Genomic DNA, 22,952 nt, shown 5'->3' on the forward strand with positions numbered 1-22,952 from the left:
TAAGGTTATCTGGATTTCATTCTTCGGCCCCCCAGTATTGAATCCTGGGTCCGCCCCTGGCCCCACGGGTAAAACGGTCATTTCAATTTCAAAGTTGACAAAAAAAAATTGTAGGTAACTTGTAATTTTTAAAAAAACCTAGTGTAGGTAGTGGAAAAAAAATGCTCTGCGGAGCACAGCAATGCAATTTTGTACCAAATGATTAGTTTAGATTAAAAACTTACTTTTAAATTTAAAAAGTACTCAATAGTCTTGTATTAACTTTATTTTCTCACCCAATCATTTGGTATATATGTGTAAAACTTCACTAAATTGTTAGCCTACCCATAGTGACATCTCTCACATCAAACCGATGGGCCCAAAGATGGATATGCTGTAATTCCTATGAAAATGCTTCATATGGTGAGGATATGTTGTGATGCTTCGTTTGGTTAGGGGAAGAAAAGTGTGTGTAAGAGTGGGTGACATATCCACAACGGAAGACTTTTCTCTCCACCCTCTTATTCTCCCTTTACTTTCCTCATTGTCAAGGGATGCTCTTTTATGCAATGATGGACTTTACATTTGTAATTTGAGATCAAGGTATCTAAACAGTCTTTCAGTAAAAAACATTGGGGCAAAACTGTGTAGAAATTAATTATTCCGAGACTCTGCTAGTGTTTCAGTCTTTGGCACCAATTTCACAATTAACAAGAATGATTCTAAAAGGTCGAATGGGAGTTGGCCGATTCAATATCGAAACTAATTGATTAATTACAATTTCGTCTATTTTGTAGCAATCTACCATTCCTCCATGAATCGAGAAGTGGGATGCAGTGGCCAGTTCTTCTTCCCATACGCTCAATTGACATTCATTTTGCTTCTTTTGACCTGTCCAACAGTCTTTGCTGGGTGAGTACAGTTTTACATAATAGTTTCTGAGTGTGATTAACTTGAGTTCTTACCTGCGATACATGATATATTGCCTGATGCGCATGCATTTAGTAGATGTATAACACAGAAGTTACTGCAAAGTTGAAATTGTGTATCATTTGGAAGGGAGACCATAGCAAGATATTGTCATGTATGATATAAATATCGATCATTCCAACATCTACAAAAGGAACCCATAAGCCTCTTATCAGACCGAATCGATGACTATGGAATCAAATAACTCAGAACAAGAGGAGCAGCAGTAACCTCATAAAACACAAGAATTGCGCTGAGCCAGATTTGAGCAACTCCCTACTCCATTAGTTTCTTCTGATCCGCTTCCATGTTCTATGTCTGAGAGAAGATTATACTAACCAATAGCAATAGCAATTCTATGTAAAGAATGTTTGGAATAAAAAAGATTTCCTGACAAGAGGCAGGACGTGAGGAACAAGGATGGCGGTATTTATTTTTATTTTTTATTTTTTTCTGGCGGGATGTTTTAGGGTTTAGGCTTTATTTTTTTTTATATATACATATTTTTGTAAACAAGATGATTTATTCAAAACGAAACCTAAAGCCTAAACCATAAAACAACTCTTCTAAAATATAGCTTTAAAAAAATAATAATAATAACTTAAGTTCCCTCATCCATGTAACTTATCTCATCACTTCCCTCCATCGTGTCTCTCTCTCCACTTGCAATTCACTGTCACTCCAATTGTAAGAAATCTGCCACCGCTGCAATTGTGAGAACCCACTCGTAGGACCTTGATTCAATAGAGAACCCACTTGAGAAATTTTACCTAAGAGATTGTTGTGCCGAAGATCTAAGTTCATGGCAACCGCCGTGCGACATAGGAACCTTGCCGGAAAACATGTTGTAGCAGAGATTCAGAGTTTGAGAGAGCTCCTGTAGGTCAATAAGGCACTCTCAAAGTGACCCATTCAAGAGACTAGATGAGAGATCCAAATGAATCAGGTTTTTGAGTGATTAATCTGTCTTTTTATATGTGTTTGTCCCTCAGTTCATTTCTCTCTTTAGTCTTTGATTAGAAGCAAGATATGAACTTTCGGCTAAATTCGCCTGTTCGCCCCTTGGCAGAACTGGAGAACCGGCAAATTTTGCTCGAAATTTTGCCAAGTATCGGCCATATTTCGTTTTGCCCAAATTTGGTGCGGGATTTGGCAATTTGAATTATTTCCTATAAATTCTTCCATGCAAATTTTCCTCTATAACCACATTTGGCATGTTACATTCTGAGGCTTGAATCATTGGGATGTAATTGCAAAAATTGTTCATTGACTTTGAACATTTCGCTACAAAATCCCTTCATAATTGAATTGTTTCAATAAGTAATTTATTGCATATTCTCCTCCCTAACCATATTGCAAGGTACTTGGCGAAAAATATAGACATCTCAAAACTATATCAGATTAACAATTGCCCCCTTTTGTTAGAACTATTCGTTGGTTGGAGAAATGATGAATATACTCTTAATTGTATTATTTATATCTTATATCATAAAATGACGAATGGAAGAAGAAGAATGAACTCATGGAGTAAGAAAGAAGATGAAATGTAGGATAAACCATGTTATATCTTTTACCCACATAAAATGTTGGTAGCCTTTCAACATCCACATCTAGCATGCAATGCAGAGTAGCCCTCTCTACACAACTAAGTTCGTGACAAAACACTCAGTAGGGCAAGGGATCGATGAGTCTATATTCCTCATTTTCCAAATTGATTACCAATATTGTGACTTCATACTCAATCTCCCAATGAAGAGCACCCTCTAGAAAAGTTGGACCTAGCCAATGGTCGATGATGTAAGGGAAATTTTCTAATTGTTTCCAAGTATAAGGAGGAAAATGTTTTCTCATCTCCAATCATGGTAAAACATTTCGGCGAAATTCGCCTAAAATTCACCGAATTTTTCCCAATTTAGTGAGTAGCGAACCAAAAGATGCACAAAAAAAAGAGGTTAAACAATATCGTCGGGAAATCATTGAATATCGCCAGAAAGATGTCAAATCTGCAAAAGATTAGTGAAAATCGGCATTGAACCTGCAAATGTCGCTGGAGACTGATTGATTGAACAACAACTTTGAATAGATATGCCGGACACCTTTTAGTTCGCAATGATCATCACCTCTCAGTGAAGAAGTCATGGGTTAAATTCTTTTTGGTAGAATATTTAAATTATTATATATAAAATATAACGATGTAGTTGAGGTGCATATAAGCTGGCCTAGATGAACGATATTAGTTAAAAATAAATAAATAAACATTCCCAATTAAGCAAAAAGCCTTACGTTGTAGATTTTTCTCACTTGTTTTTACACGTTATTTCTCAATTGATAATTTCATAATGACAAATGATCATGAATTGAACTTGCATGTGTAAACTTTATTGCAGCTTTTGCTATGGCTTTAAGATTCCCCATAGGCAACATCCATTGCAGTTTGATTACATGACACCCTCCTGAGTCTGGATCGTCTCCCCTGACGAGGAGCACAGATCTTGACGGCTGTTGACCACAAATTGCATGGTTAGGGTGATGGGGTTTATTTTTTAAAAATGTTTTATTAAGCCCCACATAATTTGTAGTTGTAAAGCCGTTAGGCCCCGTTAGGGGAGATGATCCACACTCCACCCTCCTCTACATGGCTATTGGAAGAAATATTGTTTAAGCGAAATTAATCATATTTCAAATTTCAAGGTTTTAAGTGTTCAATTCAAATGGATTATAATGATTCATGATCGGTTTCTAATGAATCAAGATTTTGAGTAAGTCCTTGAATAAGTAGACATTCTAAATATTTATGTTTCTCTCGTCGATGAATCAGCAATTTTGATATGAGATTTAGAAATCCTGAAACTCATACCTTTCTTATGACTTTTAGAAACATCACAAACAATTGCATTGGCATCAGTAAATGACCATAAATATTTGTCCTTTTGAAAAATTTTCATTTGTGCTCGCCAAAGAGTACACTCTACTTAATCTTGATTGGTGAGACCATTATAGCTACCATCAATTATAGGGTCATATTTGGAATGTTCAACCCTTGTCAATGACTTCTAAAATACTCTTTTTTGATGAGATCATTTTGGTTACACATCCCACTTATTCTCTCTCTCATGGGAGTTGCCAAGTTTGTAATAGGAGAACCAATAAATTGTTGCTCTACTATGACGAAGTACTTAAAACTATCAATGTTGCGTCAATGATAACTATACTTTATGTTTATCCTTTATGGTTTTGTTTCCAAGGCCCAAACAACCCAAGTGAAAGACCTAAAAACTAGGAAGAGATATACAATATGAAGACATAACAAAAGAGATAATACCTAATAGGATGTTGTTGCTCTAAAATCTGCCAACTCTTGTCTGATCCAAAGATGCTACGAACTGGAAATCTATCGATAAGATAAACAGTAAAAGTAGGCCGCCTCTATGAAGAACACATCACACGTGCATGTGCACATGCGTCATTATCAGTAAATTTAAAAAGATGAAAAAAATAGTAAAATATGTTAAGATTTCTACTTAAGACTACAACCTCCCACCTAACTCCAATCAAGCCTCTCCCACTAGGGTTGATGCCCATTCTCTTTTCTTAACCTCCAAAACAGTTGGAGGATAAGTCCCCTTTCTTATAATAAAGTCAAATACAACTGACTCTCCCTAAATGAAGGAGGGAATCTAATAACTACACATCAAATAAAAAGTAAATCCACTTTCTATAACTAAATATTGAAACTAGAAACTAAATGTAACTAGTAGCTAGTACAACTGAATGAAGAGAAACAAAAATTTGCCGCATCTGAAGCTCAATGATATTGAACAAATTACATCATAATCAATAAAATGATAAAGAAAATGCAAACCAAGATCAACCTAAAGAAAAATCATATCAGCTGGAACCAAACCAAAAATCCGACAGCATTCCAACGGTTCGCCGCATTTGAAGCCTCGGTATAGCTGATTAGGAGCTCCTAGCTACCAATAACACTGAACATATTTAAGGTAAAATCTCAAAAAGATATAAAAGGAAATTAATCCAAGATCAACCCAAAGAAAAAGTATATGCAGCCTAGTTGTGATCAAAACTGTGCATATGCTTCAATTCTGCTTTCGAGAGAATCCATTTCTGGGCATACGCCTAGTCGAAGCACTTGCAAGTTGCAACACCCATCCCTACAGCCACCCGTTTGACTCATCAAGATCCGCTTTTGAGAAAACAACATTTTCATACTTCAACAACAAGCCTACGTAAAAAAGATCCATTAAACGGCAAGTGTCATGTGAAATATATGATCAATATGCGGGATAGATCTGACGCTTCCCCAACTGCGGCGTTCAATTCTTCTATGTTGCTAATGGTACGTACATTATTAACAACTTTATATCCTATTAACCACATAATTATGTAGAGGGTTAGAATTCACGCCAATTTCTATGCATCATTACTAAATTCTTTGCTACTAAACTAAGCAATACATCACGTTAGTTTGAGAAGCAGTTTCTAATGATTGTAGTTTAATTTTTGTTTCCTAAACCCTTAACTGCTCGTCAGCCACCTGTAATAAATTGAAAATAAAAATCACCTAGAACAATGAATTCCCAATTAAAGACGACAACTATTAATACTTGGGCTTCAGCAAGCTGCTGCTGTTCAATTTCTGCTTTCTCTAGTGCCTTCTGTTTCTTTTACTTGGAGGGGTCTTCGCTAATAGCTACCCACCTCTTGACAATATCGAAACTGCAATTGAAATATATAATTAACAATTTTTTACTCATCAAAACACAAAGTCACTATATTTTATAGGCTCTTCACCCTTAAAGGTTTCCCAAAGTCTACATATCTTCTGTTGATGCATGACATGTTTTATGTGCAATTAATTCTTTTAACATCATTGGGTACGGTTTTGCCCCCATGAATAACAGACTCATAATGAGAGTCTTCATTTTGTTATTCTCCTCTCTTAAATACCAGGTTTTGACAAAAACATATACTATCAAAACTCCATGCATTGATCTTTTTCATCTTTGACTAGAAATTTGGAAATGTTGCAATTCAAAACGTCCAAATATATGCCAAATGTAGATGGCATTACATATTTGTGTAATCAAAGAATAATATAGATTCTTGTGATTCCAACAATTGGTATCAAAGCCATTTTATATAATAATTAATGTTATAAATTCTTGATTTCTATTGTGTGATTAGCTAGGTATTATGTTGATTTAATTTTGGATTGGATCCAAATGAGAGGAGTAGAATAATATGCATGATTGGTTAATCCATAAAAGTTTTTCTTTTTATTACGTTTCTTGGATCTTTTGTGAAATTTTATGTTTTGGGAATATGAGATCTTGAATCCTGTCTTTGTGGTGTTTTTTGGTTCAGTTTAAAAAAAAAATGATCTCCTTTTCGTTCAGACAAAGCACCGTCTCGAACGAGAAGGACGTTCGTCTAGTCAAAGTTTTTTTTTCTTTTTTTCCGTCTCCTCTAGTCAAAAAATAGACCAGACGGAGGTCCGTCTGATCATAGAGGATCAGACGAAAATATATAACTCAGAAAAGTGGTAAAATATCATTTCTATCTTGATATTTTTGTGATCCAAGATACATAATTACTATAGAAGATTAATGGTGTTCACCAAAATGTGTCATCGTCAAAGTTTGATAATGCACATGTTTTATGAGAATATGATGACTTAGAAGTACCATTAATCCAAAGGTGATGGCACTAGTTCAAGATAATCACAGTTCTGTCAGTTCTCCAGAAGAAAATATTAAAGCATGAACACGTCATCATTTGGTCCAATAAATTTTTCCAATTGACTGAGAAATTGACTAACCTTTAGTTGCAAACAAGATTGCATGATAAGGATTAGTTAAGATCCCTACATTTAAATGTCGAATGGCTTCGTCTAGATCAACTGTAAATTATCGTACGTCAAGTAACCAATAAAATGCGTAATGAAAAAATACAAAAATTATTGAAAAATAAAGTAACAATTGCAATCAAATTTGGAAAAAATGCCTTCAGCCATAGCATTCCTAGCGGGTACTAGATATTCGTCGGTATCATCTTGCTCTTGTATCTACATCAGGAAAAAGAAATACATGGGTCTATATAAGCATCATTCTAGCACTAAACTTAAAACCCACATTAATATTTGAGAACCATAATAGAATGGGCAATATCCTTTGATTTCATGACCCATTAAACAGTTTGAAATCCCACATCATCTGGATTATCATCATTAAGTTAAAAAAAAAAAGAGCATTGAGCAACCCATTAACATTATTATCCTGCAGATTGTAAAAATTTCTTGAGGTTTAATACAAAAGAACTTCAAACCTCTCAAGATTTTTGATACTCCAGATTAAATTACTTGAGAGATTTTTAAACTTCCAGGTAAAATTACAAATAAATTAATATAAGTAATAAACCCTACCGATTAGTATCATTAGGTTTAAGAACAAGAGCATTGATCAATTCATTAACATTGCTCTGATACAATGTATTTTGCACTGATACCACTAATAATGTCTTTAACATGTAAAATGCAAGATGTCTCCACTAACAATGTATTCATTGATCAATTCATTAACATTCATCTTCTGAAGTAAAATGCAAGATGTCTCCACTAACAATGTATTCATTAACATCCATCTGATATCACTAACAATGTCTTTGCACTGATTGCTCTGATACCATTAACGGATGCACAATCACGAATAGAGAAGAACCAAAAGCAAAATACACAAAAGAGATTTAACGTGGTCCGACAAAACCCTGTTTACGTCCACCAGAAAAAAAAAAATATTTCAGAAAAACTCTTTTGACCCAGTACTAATAATTGACCTAAAACTCTGTTTCAACTGCAAATATAATTCATAATATGGACCACAAAATATAAGACACCCAAACCCAACACATTAAGCAACTCATTAACATTATTATCTTGCAGATTGTAAAACAAATTTCTGGTTTCTTGCATAAGAACTTCAAACCTCTCAAGATTTTCGAAATTCCAGACTGCCACTTTTAGTAAAAATTATCCACATCAGAAAAATCTCCTTTGTTTTACATAGATTAATAATAAATAATTACATATAAATTTCACTTTTAGAATGCCTCTCACTCGCTGACATCTGTACATGCTACTAAATGATCATCATCACCACTTTATATGTCATAAATGTGCTTCAAAATTATAGAAATACCCCTGTTATGGTGTTCATAAGATCATGGATCATCTTAAGCTATTGATCATGCTTCACAACATCAAATTTGAGTTTGAAACTCATATTCCATGACTAGATTTCTCATTGGATCTCGAAAAATCACCATGAATAGAAAAAAGAACACTTTGGAATGATTCTTACTTAAAAAATTACTTGAACTGTCAATGGAGGAGTAGTAGGATGGTTAGGAACCTGCTTTTCAGTGGAGATTCGTGGGTTCAACTCCTAAAAAAAAAAAAAAAAAATTTACTTGAACTTATGGTTTTAGAAAATTTTTATTTCAAAGTAAGAAAGTTTTTACTTTTTTTCTCCTCACAGCAACCGGTTAATATGCCGTGGATTAATGTAAGAAAAGACGAATAATGGTCGTTTTAAGTAAAAACCCGATTCTTCAGATCTAGAAATCACTCACTAATCATGAATTAAGAAAATTTAATTACTGTATTTAATAGACAACCACGTCTTCTCTTACACCATCGCGCTCTCTCTCTCTCCCACTAAAAACCACGCACACGTCTCTATTTTGGTTCGCCACCTTTCATTTCATTTCAAAGAGAACGTTTACGGAAAGAAAAAAGAATCTCGATCTCTGAATCCGTGAGTTTCGCATATTCTTATCTTTCTTCTCCTCTTTCAATTCCCAAATCTACTTGTTCTTGGTGATTCAATCCTCTAAAACTTTGGTTGCAGGCGAGAGCTACGAAAAAGATGGTTGTGTTCAAGGTATCTCGAGTTGAAACTACTCCTTTCGATGGCCAGAAGCCAGGAACCTCTGGTTTGAGGAAGAAGGTAATCCGAATCTAACACATTGTGTTCAATTTGATCTCATCTGCTTTCCTACCTATATTTGTCTAAATCGATTCTGTTGCAATTGATCGTGTATTTATATCGATTCGATTGGTCTGGATGAATCTTCTACTTTGTCCTGTTTGGATTGATCGATTTTGCTGAGACTTCGATTTGATCCTTACTTTTTGCTTAGTTAAATCCTCATTTCCAACTCGGTGTAGTTGTGTAGGACTGAGGAGTGAAAAAAAAACTCATTTTTGGAGTTGGGGGTTGGGAAGAAGTAGACAGTAAAATGAGACAAGATCCAATAAACAACTTAAAATTTATCGGTCACGCAGCACCAGATCTAATTATGCTTTTTCAGATGGAAAGTGTGAATTATTGAATCGATTTTTCATGTCAATTGATGGAAGGAAGCATCTTGGTTCCAGATCTTTCATTATATGTAACAGATCTTGTAACGAGTCAAAAGATGGGAAATTGACAAACTACCTGAAACCAAATCGTCCTGACCAGTGCATTTTCTATTCCTTTTTCTCTTATTGGGTGACAATTCTGGACTCTTTCATTTTCCTCCCATTTCGAGCTGGTTGACCCTTTGAATCTAAAGTGCATATCGGTCGGGGTCATTAGATTGGTTCAAAATCCATGTTTCTATGCATAGTATCCTTTTTTGTATAATATGATATGATGTATCCACGTTTGAGTGCTCTCGCATTTTAGACTGTTTGTTATTATCTGTTTTACTAACATGGTTTTAAAATCAAACTAGACATGTCTAATAACATATAATTGCATACTCTGATTTAAATATATCAAGAGAAGATGATTGTTATATACACAAAGTGATGAAAATTATAATATAGCAACTATTGCCAACCTATAATTTATTTCCTTCCTAATAGAATAGAGAAAATGATCCCTACTCCTTGCCTGTGCTAGCAGCATCTTCTTGCTCATGGTTTGAGGCTTGGAGCCTCATCCTTTCTCAAATTTTAATATTTTCAGCTGGTGGATTCCTATGGGTAAATTCATCTTCAGGGAGACGAATGCGATTCCTCTTGTAAGCCTTCTGCATTGTCTCACAATTTTTCCAGCATGGTATCATAGTTTGGGAGGATGGAGATGGCCCTCTCATGTCAGTGCTGCAAGCTTGATGTTTCTATTTCTCCCATCTCCAAATTCCCTCCTAAAAATTGGGCTCCATAAGGTTTTATTGACTTATTCATTAATCATCATGAAAATATGATGAATGATGAAAAAGTTCATCCTGTTCTCCATTGCCATCTTGCATTTTACTGTAGCGTGTCATCAGTGCAAAGACATTGTTACTGGAGATAACATCTCAAATTATTTCCCTGTTTTCTCCATTTGCCTTTTTGGCGTGTTCAAGTTTTGTTTCAAGGGCGTGATTTATTTTTCAGCATTTAAGAATTATTCAGTGAAATGAGAGGCTATTTTCCTCAGGTGAAAGTGTTCGTGCAACCTAATTACTTGCATAATTTCGTTCAATCAACATTCAATGCACTGCCAGCTGAGAAGGTTAAGGGTAAGTATCCTCTTATTTATTTTGCATCTTACTCCCACAGGCTGTAAAAGTGGAAGCATTTAGGATGTATTTGAATTTCTTTTCATGGAACCAGAGTTCTATATCTTTTGCTTATTGAGGTTACATGCTTTTAGTAATTAGTGGCTTAAACAGGAAATGGAAGACAATTTCACAATTGTCCGTTGAGTGCTAATATTGTCCTTCAGAAGTTAAGGTGCATGTGGCTATAATATAGATCATAAAATTCTTTCAATTTCTGACACAAATTCAGGTGAAATGTCCAACTGAGCATCAATTCGCTGTAGATTCTGTCATCTGGCAAATGCTAAATAGTAGTTGATAAAATTCTTTGTTCATCAACATTGTAGTCTCTGTAACTGTGTTGTACTGCAGAGTGATTTTACTCAGGGATCTGCTACTTGAATGTTGACGTATCATATGTGCCAAGTATAAAAAGCACAATTGTTGAAGCTAAACAAAGTAATAGAATTATGGAAGATGGTAGCAGGATAGATGTTCAGCTTGGCTTAGCACAAAGGCCCATCCATTTTTGGATGAATGGAATCTGATGTGGCAATTTCCCACCATATGGATGATACTAATAGTCCCTATTTTGAATCAACTACAGCCTAAAGGAAAATTTTGGTGGTCAAACCTAACCCTATGATCAACTTGTAATGGATTGCTCCTGTATATTTTCCGTACTTTTGGTTCCTACCTTTGCCTTCATAGCCATAGTTTTACCGTAGGTTTATCTCTGTATAGTTTTTATTGAGCTGAAATTTTGTAGGTCAATGGGGAGTGTTGCTCTACCCCTCCATCAAATGTGGCTGCTGGATGGACTTCCACATGGTGTTGAAAGCTGGCCCTTTTGCCAACCACAACAATAACTCAACTTTCTCCCAACTAAATATGGTTGGCTCCCTGAATCCCTGTCCTCCAGTCAACTCAGTTTGTGGTCACACTTGATACACGGTCGAAGCCATGCATGTGCTTCCTCACTACTTCTCCTATAGTTATTTTAGGTTTATACCTACCTTTTCTAGTTCCATCAATCTGAATCAATTAACTCCTTTGCACTTGGAGCATCTAAAGGCCTCCGTTGCGCATGGTTATACCACTTCACCATATTGTCATTCCTTGCTTTATCCTTCCTAATCTTGCCACACATCCATTTCAATATGCTCATCTACACTACAATTAGTTTGTCTACGTGACACTTCTTAAGTGCCCAACATTCCACACCACACATTATAGCTGGTTGTATGATTGTCTTTTGCTAAAAAATTCTTCCAAGTTTTAAAGGAATACGTCAAGCTATCTACTCTAGGCACACCTCCCCATTTCAACCATCCTATTTTTGTTCACTGTCAAACATCATCCTCTATTTCACGTGCAAAATGGCTTTTTAGCTATTGCATACTCTAAAGTTATTATTGGAATTGTTAAACCAAATCATAAGACAAATCAACATGTTCTGGTTTAATTGTTTGTTTAAGTAAAAGGTTCATAGTATAAAAATGTTGTTAAAATATTGCAAATAGCGCTACAACCAGTCTTCATCTAATTCTGGTATGCATGTGACTAATGCTTGCATCCCCGTGTATTATAATGAGATGAAAGTGACGCAGGACAACCAACTAGGACCAATTCACATCAGCATTGGACGCTAGTTCAGACAAGCCAACTAGTCAAAATAGAATGTCCCTTTGCTCCACAATTTTGACCAGTTAACCGGGACTGCCACATTAGAAGAAAACATGAAGAAAGAAGGCTAAAACATTGTTCACGTGAACAATGTCACAGCCCTTTTTTTGGTATATTGGGAATCCTTCACAGAAGATTTGTGGGGCCCAAAATCAGATTTTATAGGGATTTTATTCTTAGGAGATTTAAGACTTTAGTTTAGTTTCTATTTTAGTTATTAATGCATATGGCTGAAATATAAAGCTTAGTAGTTCTATATTTATAAGATTCTATTGTCACTAGTTACTAGGATATTAGTTTCTATTTCTTATAAAGCTTTAGCTAAGCTATAAACAGGCCTTTACATTGCAATAAGAAAGAGACTTATGGAATAGAAGAAAAAAGATGAATTGAAGCTTTAGAAGTGTGGGTTTGCAGCTCCCCTCTTCTCTCTCTCTCTCCCTCCTTTTCTCTTTTTTTTCTTACGAGTATTCTTCTCCTTCTTCCCCTTTTTCAAGACTCATTCTTCTGAGATTTCCCCTTCTTTCCCCTGTCTTCTCTCTCCATCTTTCTTCTCCATTACTGTCCCCCATTAGAAAGTCATGTTTTCCTTCGATCCTGCCAGCATTGAATCACCTTTTATAAGTGCAAAGCCTCTAAAGTTGAATCATCATTTCCCTAAAACTTTATAATAGCATGCTTCATGCATTTTAATGGAGAAGCTTGGTTAGATTTTAGAATTGGATTGTTATGATATCTGGCTGAGACCAAGACTAGGATGAACCTGATGAAGATTTCAAAATCGGTGCCTGATTTATCAGCTCTGCGAATGGCCTGGTAAGCAATATTCATTGTGATTGGGGTGGTCGATTCAGATTTTATGACATATTAGAATTTTTCTTCCTCTGTTGACACTCTTGTCTTAAACCCGAGCTGATGGTCTGGTAGGAGGTTGTCACTGAAATTAGATGTGTTGGTAAGTTTGGTGACACTTAATTTTCATCTCTACCCCAACCCCCAGACACCCCATGAACATGTTGTGAATCCTATCGTAGCTGGTCAAACTGTTATATCTGAAAACTGCTGCCCTTCCATCAGGCTGACCGATATCAGGGATTCTAATTTTCCTTCTCTTCTTCTTGAGATCTTATTGAATACTGCATGTTGCTAACATCACCAGTTCTAACTAGATTAATCCTACCTGTTCACCTATTTCCTCCAGAGTTAAACACTGGCAATAGTGTCTGAGAAGCCTAATTGCATGGTATATCTTCATTTCAGTTTTTTCCCCCTTCTTTCTTTTTAACTTATCTTTTTGGAGCTATTTCCTATCTATCATCTAGGATGCTGATTAGTTTAAATGAATTTACCTCACTGTGAAACTACACTTTTCAATATTTGGCTTAAGCACAAACTTCGAAGATGGACTACCAAGTCTCACTCTCACAATCAAATTTATTATAGATTTTTATTTACCCAAAAAAAAAATTGTGTATGAATAACCATGTTTCTATATGCAGGTGCTACACTTGTTGTTTCTGGTGATGGCCGCTATTTCTCAAAAGATGCCATTCAGGTAATTTTATATTTATAATAGTGTCACCTCTCTTTTTGTATTTAATGCAAGAACAACTGCTTCCCTTATCTTCTTTTCCAGTATTGAACTTTGATTGTGGAATTTGTTTACTGAGATTTGGCATACCTCTCTTCTTGAGCATTTTGCATAGATAAGTCACTTATGGAGTCTACTTTAGTGGAAATAAGCCTTGGGTTGGTTTATACATGAGCTGGCCATTGATCTCATGGGTTTATTTTGTAATTGCCAATTTAAGCGTAAAGTATGAATAGAAAGTAGAAAAATGAGATTTGTTGCAATAATTTAGTTGAAGTCCTGTTCTGAGTGTATTATTTCACTGGGCAATTTAGGTTATCTTATTAGTTAAATGATATGGTGAGGCCAGCATTACATGAATTTGATTAATGAAATATTGGCTTGAGTCTTTGGGAAATTCCTGAGATAGGATGGGTGAGATGCCTAGGCTGAGATAGCCTACCCCAGCTTTCCCATTCTATTCTCTCCTCCCCTTCCACTGGTTCTTGATTCCAAACCTAATTTTAGTAAAATAGAGTTTAAGGGTGCTAGAAGCTGCTGAGATTTCTTCCAATTGATTGTCATATTGATTTATTGAAGATTACCATATTAAGATAATTGCTGCCCCAACAGGATACAATTTTGTGGGATTTTATATTGTTACTTCAACAAAGGAAACTTTACCTCCTGTCTACTTTGTAACTTTAGTTACCCTAGGGTGGATAATGAGGTCTTGAAACTTGATAAGAGGGAAACTCAAAAAGAAATTATTTTAGGTATCCTAGCTCAATCATAGTAAAGAAGGTGATGGAGGACCGTGTTTCACAGAGAATTAAAATAGAGTGGATGAAGTGCCAATAGCACCGATACATGACAAGCTACAAGAAAGCTATTTGAGGTGGCATGGCCAGGTTCAACAGGGACCTCTGAATTTCTAGTACTGTGGAGTGATTTAATCCAGATGGAACAAACTAAAGAGCTAGGGCCAGACCTAAAATAACCTTTGGAGAATTGAGAAAAAACAAGCGTGGCTTAGGCTTGATACCTAGTATGACCTCAAATAGAGATTATTGGAGGGTAAGGATCGATGTGGCTGATCCCATTTAATTGGGATAAAGCCAAGTTATTATTTCGTTTTCATGATTTAAGTTTCCATTGTACTCTTGGCCCCCTCGTATGATTTTGTTATTTCAAGGTAATGAAATTATGAAACAGTCTCTCAACAAATATTGTTGGGATAAGGCTACATATGAAAAAAGCCCCCCAAACTGTGCTTGTGCAGAAGCCTTCGGCTTTAGTTTCACCCTTTTTGGAGGTTTTCTGTTTGATACTGCGTTGGATTAGACCAATCCTGGTTCTAGTCTTACATTTTCTTGTCCTAAGGTCTCTTTCACCAACTGATGTATTAATGTTCCTTCATCCTTGTTCATCCTTGAGTTTTTCGAGGACAAGGCAGTGCATCCATAGGTGTTCCGAAAACATTCTTTGGGTTGCTATGAGCTGATAAAAACTCCTGACTGGGAGGGTGATTGGCAGTATCTAATTTCTGGAGCAGTTCAAGATCCTTTGGAAGGAATAAAGGACTCTAGGAACAAAGTGTAACTATTGGCAGTCAAGAAGGATTTTTCTGAAATACAAATTGGAGTGGGAAGAAATAAAATCAAGGTTTGGATTTGAAGGCTTTCTTTTTGTAAATACCTAAAAAGCATGTCTTATTAGCCAATAGAAGATGAATATAGCAGAACTTCAGAACCTTTAATTAATGGAGTAAGTATATACCAAATCTGTATGGCAAGCTCAGCAACTCCAAACCCTTTAGGGCCTTCAATCTAACATACTGAATAAGGTAAATATATTGAATATATACCTTGACTCGACTCTTAAGCTTCCTAATCTAATGCAAAACTTAAATACTAATCCCATTTACAAACTTTACCCTTTAGTGTGCTTATAGATTAGGTCCATTGTAAAGAAAGCCCAGAAAATAGAAGACCATTTGAATGTCCATTTCAGCCCATTTCTCCATGTGGGCTTAACGTCTAGTGCTACTACATCACCAGGGAGTGGTTATACTTCAACACTGTTGCTTTCTTTCAGATTTAATAGGTAAATGTATTAAATTGTGTTAGGTTTCAAGTTTGTATTTTCCCCAACTTGCATTTTCATTTTGTCCACCTGTTATGTGTATTTTTTAGCATGTGTATTCAGGCATAGATGTTTCTGGGTGTTACACTGTTGTTTGACTGCTAAATTCTTGCCCTAAAAATTGGCAGATAATTACTAAAATGGCAGCTGCAAATGGAGTGAGACGGGTTTGGATTGGGCAAAATGGATTACTTTCAACACCTGCTGTATCAGCTGTAATCCGTGAAAGAATTGGAGCTGATGTAAGATCAAATCTTGTCTCGAATTTTATCTCCAGCAACAATATATATATAGTTTGTTATTTCACATTCATGTCCTGGTACCACTGTCGATTAGTTTATCATGCTTACTGATAGCGTGGCCTTTTAATCAGGGATCCAAAGCAACAGGTGCATTTATATTGACTGCTAGTCATAATCCTGGTGGTCCTCATGAGGTATGTGGAAGATATCTTAATTTCATCATCTGCCTACTAATCTACCAACTTTCATTTCATGCTTTAAGCTAGGGCAGAAAATGGAGTTCATACTCTTATATTCATTCAGTTACCTGGCCTGAGACTTGCAAGTTCTTCTAATATGTTGTAGAACTTTAAAGGCAAAAGTGAAATCCACTTCACAACCCGCCAAATCTAGATTATTAAAACTATAATGAGTTGTAATTGTGCAGAACCTGGGAAAAGTGACTTTTTCTTGGCTATCCTCATTTCTGTCTGTAAGGCATAAATCTGCAGAAAGTTCAATGAGATCTGCAGAATCTGTTGCATCAACTGGATTTGAATCTTAAATCCCTATTTTGGTTAAGCATGTCAGATCTTGGTTAGGCTGGGATAGAGATTCTGGACTGAGGATATAAGTATGTTTCAATGTAGAATTACTAGATTGACTTGGTAGTTTAATCTATCTAACCTATAACTTTTCCACATTTACAATATAGAATCTTGGATTGTTATGGACCACCTGTCAATGAGCTTTTTGGTGATAAACTGGATTTTGATTTGGATCTATCGCCTATGTGTTTCAACCCAAGTCTATACACTCTATGCATCATTTGACTTCTGCATCTTGTGTGATGGGTAGCTGCTTTTTGCTTGTCACATTATTTATTGACAATAATATGACCATAAAACTTGCTTAGATTAGAATATCTGTTTTAACTGAGGTTCGTTAAAGGAATATGATTCTAGGCCAGAGCAATTTTGTTTATCTCAAGACAAAATTTAGTTAGTTGACTGAATATTGACGAAATTTTGGTATTTAGGTGAAATTTTGGGAATTTCGGTGAAATTTTAAGAATTTCAAGGGGTTGTAATTGTTGATTGTAATTTGTAATTTTTAAGTTGTAGTTGAGATTTGACTAGTTATCAGTATTTGTTCTTGCATCTTAATGAAAATTTGTCGCATACTGTTGACATTCTTAACAAACTCTCTGATTTTCGTGATGTTCTAATTAATGGCTATAATGTTTCTTTCATAGGATTTTGGGATCAAATACAATATGGAGAATGGTGGACCTGCCCCTGAGGGAATTACCAATATGATTTATGAGAATACAAAGTCGATAAAGGAGTACTTCATTGCAGAAGATTTACCAGATGTACTGACAATATGCCTAGCAGCACTAGAAAGTTATTTTTTATTAGCATCAAGTGTAGCCTACCACCATCCACCTCCGTTCTTATCTGAATACTTAAAGTGTTTGATAGTGTTCGTGTGGTCTTTCTCAATGTACCATGTAGGTGGATATTTCTACTATAGGCGTAACAAGTGTTGCAGGGCCTGAGGGACAATTTGACATTGAAGTTTTTGATTCAGCCAGTGATTATGTCAAATTGATGAAGTAAGTAACCATGCACATGATGAAGCATTATTTTAATTTTTACTTTCTTAAGATTAGTGGTGGGTTCTTGTTTATATTGAAATGTGATATGACACATAAGACCTGCTGGATTACAGGGCATGAAGTATCAGTGATGCCATGATTTGAGTTTGTAAAATTCCTAAACATAATCCCATGCAGCTTTACTTTTTGAAAGGGAACCAGGAACCCATATTGTATTTTGTGTTTTCATTGGTTTATACTTTTAAAATATACCCTTTTTTCTCTGTGTTTTCATTGAAACATGCATAAAACATGGAACTTTATGTACTCAAAATCAGATACATGACTGCTCCTTGGTTATTACTGGACTGTTGGTGTATTAAGAGAACCTAAATAGAAGGATCTGTGTTTCTATATTTAATAGAGTTCATTTACTATCATGTATCTTGACCCACATTAGTGTGAAGAGGAAAGAATTACAATTAATGCTTGTACCAACTTGAATCATCTATCAACATTCTCACTAAGGAAAAGCTCCTTCTCCAGATCTATCTGGGGGATTAGGCTTATTGTAATCTCTTGGGGTCTCAATTCTCCTTTTCGGCCTTCTGCTTAAGGGCCTTGTTATCTTGTTTCTTCCCATTTAATATATTTATTTATTCATCCAAAAAAAACATTCTCACTAAGGGAATGACGGGAAATGACCAAAATTTGGTCACCAGTTCCATATCTAATCTCATGATTATCCGAATTGTGTTTCTATTTTCCATTTCTTATCTCTCATAAGTATTCTGTTTTCTTAATGTTTTCTGTTGTCTGAGCTGTATTTGAAAAGCTTTTGTTTAAGAGACTTTGATCTAGCTGTTTAGTGCTAATGAACATGTTGCAGAAATTTGTCATATGTTTATGTGAAACTAGATGCCTCATAATACTCAATCAGTGGTTCATTTAATAAAGTTCTTACCAAGATTTAAAGTATCAGTGTAGTGTTGGGTATCTATCAAAAGGGTGATTTTGAGGGAGAGACCATATTGTATTGGAGAGTTGCAAGTTAAGCTTTTGATTTTATATAATAGATGTGTCTTCTTACATGTATTAACAGGGATATTTTAGGTGGTGTTTTTTACCTTTTAATATGGATATTTATCACTCATTGGCGGGTACAAAAGGATACTGTAAACCATGCTTGTTATGTCGATGCTAGTACGTCTTTGTCATTTGCAAATTTATTCCCTCCCCAACCTCTTTCTTTCAACAGTAATGTTTATCTAGTCACCAAGACTGTCAAGGTTGATTGAGGATTTATCTGTGTGAATTATATATATTTTTTCAGGATTGCAATTTAATATAATTTCTATAACCTTGGCAACTCTGTTGGTGCCTTTTCACAAGTTTACATGGCATGCTCTTCTTAATTGTCCAGGTCGATCTTTGATTTTCAGTCTATCCAGAAGCTGCTTGCATCTCCAAAATTTTCATTCTGGTATGCAGATCGCTCCACTTCAGGATTTATTAAGCTCGATATACCTGATCTGGCTGGGCAATTTAGTCTCTGTACTACAGCATAAATCCCTCCTTTTTTGACTAGTTAAATCTAATCTCTCTTGTCTTCAGTTTTGATGCACTTCATGGAGTGGGTGGAGCTTATGCTAAACGTATTTTTGTAGAAGAGCTTGGTGCAAGCGAAAGTTCATTATTGAATTGCACGCCAAAGGTGTTGATAGATCTCTTGTTCAGATGAAAGTGTTGCACTAGGCCTTCTTTATGTCCTATCATGTGAAGTTCTTTGTCACACTTATAATGGTGCTTGGTGGCTTTGTACAAACAGGAAGACTTTGGTGGAGGGCATCCTGATCCCAACTTGACTTATGCAAAGGAGTTGGTTTCTCGAATGGGTTTAGGCAAAACAACATCTGAACAGGAACCACCAGAATTTGGTGCAGCTGCTGATGGTGATGCGGATCGTAACATGGTCCTTGGTAAAAGGTATTACCACACTTTCTGTTGGATGAGAGTCTATACATTTGTCACTGTACTAACATATTTGTTTCCTTAGGTTTTTTGTTACTCCTTCAGATTCTGTCGCCATTATTGCTGCCAATGCTGTTCAGGCCATTCCTTATTTTTCTGCTGGTCTAAAGGGAGTTGCCAGGTATATGCTGCATTTGTTCTTTAATTATGTGTCTTTTTCATTTGTTTATTTATTTACTGAAACTGATACTTAAAATCATATGTTTGTTCCATTTGTCCTCAAATGGTTCAAGTTATGCTATTCTACTTATGGGAGCTCCCTTTTACATTTATTTATTTATTTATTATATTTTCATGCATTATTGCAGTGTTTTTGTGCATTTTCTGGGTTCTCCCTGAACTGCTTTTTTGTTGCAAAAACCCACTCTATTATTTGGATTCTTGCAGGAGCATGCCTACATCAGCTGCACTCGATGTTGTAGCGAAAAATTTAAATCTGAAGTTTTTTGAGGTATTATATAATGTAAAATGTGTAGATGACTTCTTAGAAGGCCTCTGGCAATATTTTGAATGGGTATATATGGTCTCTCTTTTGATCAGGTACCAACAGGCTGGAAATTTTTTGGGAACTTAATGGATGCTGGATTATGTTCAGTTTGTGGTGAAGAAAGTTTTGGAACTGGTAAGTTTTATGTTTCTGTTCTTGTGACTGACTTGGTTTTTTCTAATTTTTTCCAATGTATGTTCCTAGAGATGCAAAGATCCAAAAACATTCTTAAGATTTTTTCCGTTCCCTTGTTCATGTGTTGGTGCTTTGCTTACAGGTTCTGATCATATACGAGAGAAGGATGGCATTTGGGCAGTTTTGGCTTGGCTATCCATTCTTGCCTTTAAAAATAAGGACTGTCTTGATGCAGGGAAACTGGTCACTGTTGAAGACATAGTAACTCAACATTGGGCTACTTATGGTCGCCATTATTATACTCGATATGACTATGAAGTATGAGATGGATATTGCCTTAAAAATTTTGGTTATCCTTTGAGTCACGTACTCCGCATCTTTACTTTCCTTCTGACTTGTTCAAATTCTTTCTTGAAGAATGTTGATGCAGACGCAGCCAAGGATCTAATGGCACATTTGGTCAAGCTGCAAGCTTCTCTTTCTGATGTGAACAAGTATGTTCTTCAATTTCTTGAGCTTTCAGTATCTTGTTTAAATTTTAACTTTTTCAAAAATATTAAAGTCGTGAGGAAAAAGAATGATACAGGGATAGAAAGATAATTGCTTAGAGATATGGATGATAAAAGAATCAAAATCCTAAGATTGCAATGGTACCTGCTGAGATCACACAGCTTTCAACTTTGGTTTTGAATTAATTGGTGAAAAATCTAGCCAAGGCAGACAAAGTGATGCCCTGTTAACCAGGGTTGGCACCTTATTGTAAACTTAAAATGTGAGCATGCCTAGACAAATACGTTTTGCTGTGAGTTTAGCTGTTGAGTTTTCATTGGACCCTCAAAAGTGCTTTCTAGCCTTTCTGTCTTGTTTTTCTTCTTGTTAAAAAGGAGGGTTGGGGGGCTGGGAGGAAAACAAAGAAAAGAAGAAATGGACCTTGTTTGCATTGATAGGGTCAGTAAGTGCTCCACAGCTTTGGAAAACCTTATTTTTCTATCCTGCTTAATTTTTGTCAACCTCTTTCATCTCTAGGTTTTGAGTATTTTTAAAATCGTCTCTTTTTTGTTTTTTTGTTTTTTTTTGTCCTTTTCCTTTTTACGCATTAAACAATAAACTACACTTTTCCATAAAATTCATGTAATTGCTTTGCTGCTGTTTTTTGCAGGACCATAAAGGGAATAAGATCAGATGTATCTACTGTTGTGCAAGCTGATGAGTTTGAGTATAAAGATCCTGTTGATGGCTCAATCTCACAACACCAGGGTATCAGATACTTGTTTGAAGATGGATCACGATTGGTAACCGATACTTCACTCATCCTTTGTTAGATACTCAGTTCCGACAAACCGGTGTGTTAAGGCATAACACTTTTAGAGCATTGTGGTGGCTAATTAGGTCCTCCACTATGAATAACACTTCTGAATGATGCTGAAGAAATCTGACTTCTGTGGATACCAATCCCTAAAGAAGTCAATTATTTGCACCATTAGTTATTGTCATGCTAAATACTGCTGTAGTCCACAATCTAATTGCTCATTCTTTTACATTAATATCCTTGCTTCGCCTAAATGTGATTGCAGGTTTTCCGCCTTTCTGGGACTGGCTCCGAAGGTGCCACCATCCGTCTTTACATTGAGCAATATGTGAAGGATTCTTCAGAGACGGGGAAAGATTCCCAAGAGGCATTAGGCCCTCTTGTAAGAACTCTTAGTCCTTCATATGTCCTTTTTAATATCCTAATCTTTAGTCATATATTGTTCTACCTTTTGAATGTTGTGTTTGTTGGCTACAGGTGGAGGTTGCCCTCAAGTTATCTAAGATGCAGGAGTTCACTGGCCGATCTGCTCCTACTGTTATTACTTAAATCAACTACCATATATAGGAGAAATTTTTATATATAATATTGGGTTATATATTTAGAACGGTACTGAGATTTCATGTCTTCTACTGTGTAAGCTTTGAGCCATAAACATTTTGTCTGATCAAGTCGTTGAAGGGGGTGTATTGTGAACTTGAGTATACAATCAAGTGTATTTTGATAAGATTGTCAATTGTATCGGTTGTTTAGGGTTTCATAATCATAATTCTTCGCAGGAGGGGTGGCAGTGTCATTTCCTTGCCTCGTTCATCTTTTTGTATCTGTTGTCTCTATTTTTAATTCCATGTATTTTTTCTCAGACAATTGTCGAGGTGGATAGCCGACTAGCACGGTTGGTTTGCTCTTACTGTTTGTTTTCTTGAACTAAAGCAGGTTCAATTTCCATGGCCAATTCCTGTGCAGTCGAAAATTTTGAAATTTTCCCTTTGACCCTATCATGTGTGAACTATCATCAATACTTGGGCCCTAATTGAAAGAAAGAAAAAAAAAATTAACAGTAAAAACAATAAGTAGAAAAGTCATTGTGTTCTAACTAACGGGGTTGGTCCAAGTGGTAAACAGCTTGGTTCACTTAAGCAAGTTTTCGGTATCGAATTCTTGTGGATGCAAAAAAATCCCCGCTGGGAGACTCACCCACCACAGCCAGGTGTGCGACGCGGGTC

At 35.8% G+C, this 22,952-nt stretch overlaps 1 protein-coding gene across 1 annotated transcript; it reads left to right on the top strand.

The window, feature by feature from the left end:
• The first annotated feature begins 8,672 nt into the window (after window positions 1–8,672).
• Window positions 8,673–22,539, top strand: LOC149000591 (phosphoglucomutase, cytoplasmic). The gene is made up of 19 exons (XM_089139377.1): window positions 8,673–8,780; window positions 8,874–8,972; window positions 10,440–10,521; window positions 13,728–13,783; window positions 16,072–16,185; window positions 16,317–16,379; window positions 17,420–17,539; window positions 17,682–17,782; window positions 19,188–19,247; window positions 19,379–19,478; window positions 19,593–19,750; window positions 19,821–19,916; window positions 20,183–20,246; window positions 20,336–20,417; window positions 20,560–20,735; window positions 20,835–20,911; window positions 21,577–21,709; window positions 21,992–22,108; window positions 22,204–22,539. The coding sequence occupies exons 2-19, from the start codon at window positions 8,892–8,894 to the stop codon at window positions 22,273–22,275; spliced, it is 1,752 nt and encodes a 583-aa protein (XP_088995503.1). The 5' UTR covers window positions 8,673–8,780; window positions 8,874–8,891; the 3' UTR covers window positions 22,276–22,539.
• The last annotated feature ends 413 nt before the right edge of the window (window positions 22,540–22,952 follow it).

This window comes from Hakea prostrata, chromosome 11 (genome assembly GCF_041222555.1).
Source record: "Hakea prostrata isolate BN-2017 chromosome 11, UWA_Hpros_2, whole genome shotgun sequence".
In the NCBI taxonomy this organism is placed as follows: domain Eukaryota; kingdom Viridiplantae; phylum Streptophyta; class Magnoliopsida; order Proteales; family Proteaceae; genus Hakea; species Hakea prostrata.

Excerpts from the sequence above, each read along its gene's own strand:
- LOC149000591 (XM_089139377.1), top strand. The coding sequence starts at position 8,892 with ATGGTTGTGTTCAAGGTATCTCGAGTTGAAACTACTCCTTTCGATGGC. Across the intron at positions 17,540-17,681 it reads TTGCAGAAGATTTACCAGAT|GTGGATATTTCTACTATAGG; the intron begins GTACTGACAATA and ends TGTACCATGTAG. Across the intron at positions 20,247-20,335 it reads TAAATCTGAAGTTTTTTGAG|GTACCAACAGGCTGGAAATT; the intron begins GTATTATATAAT and ends TCTTTTGATCAG.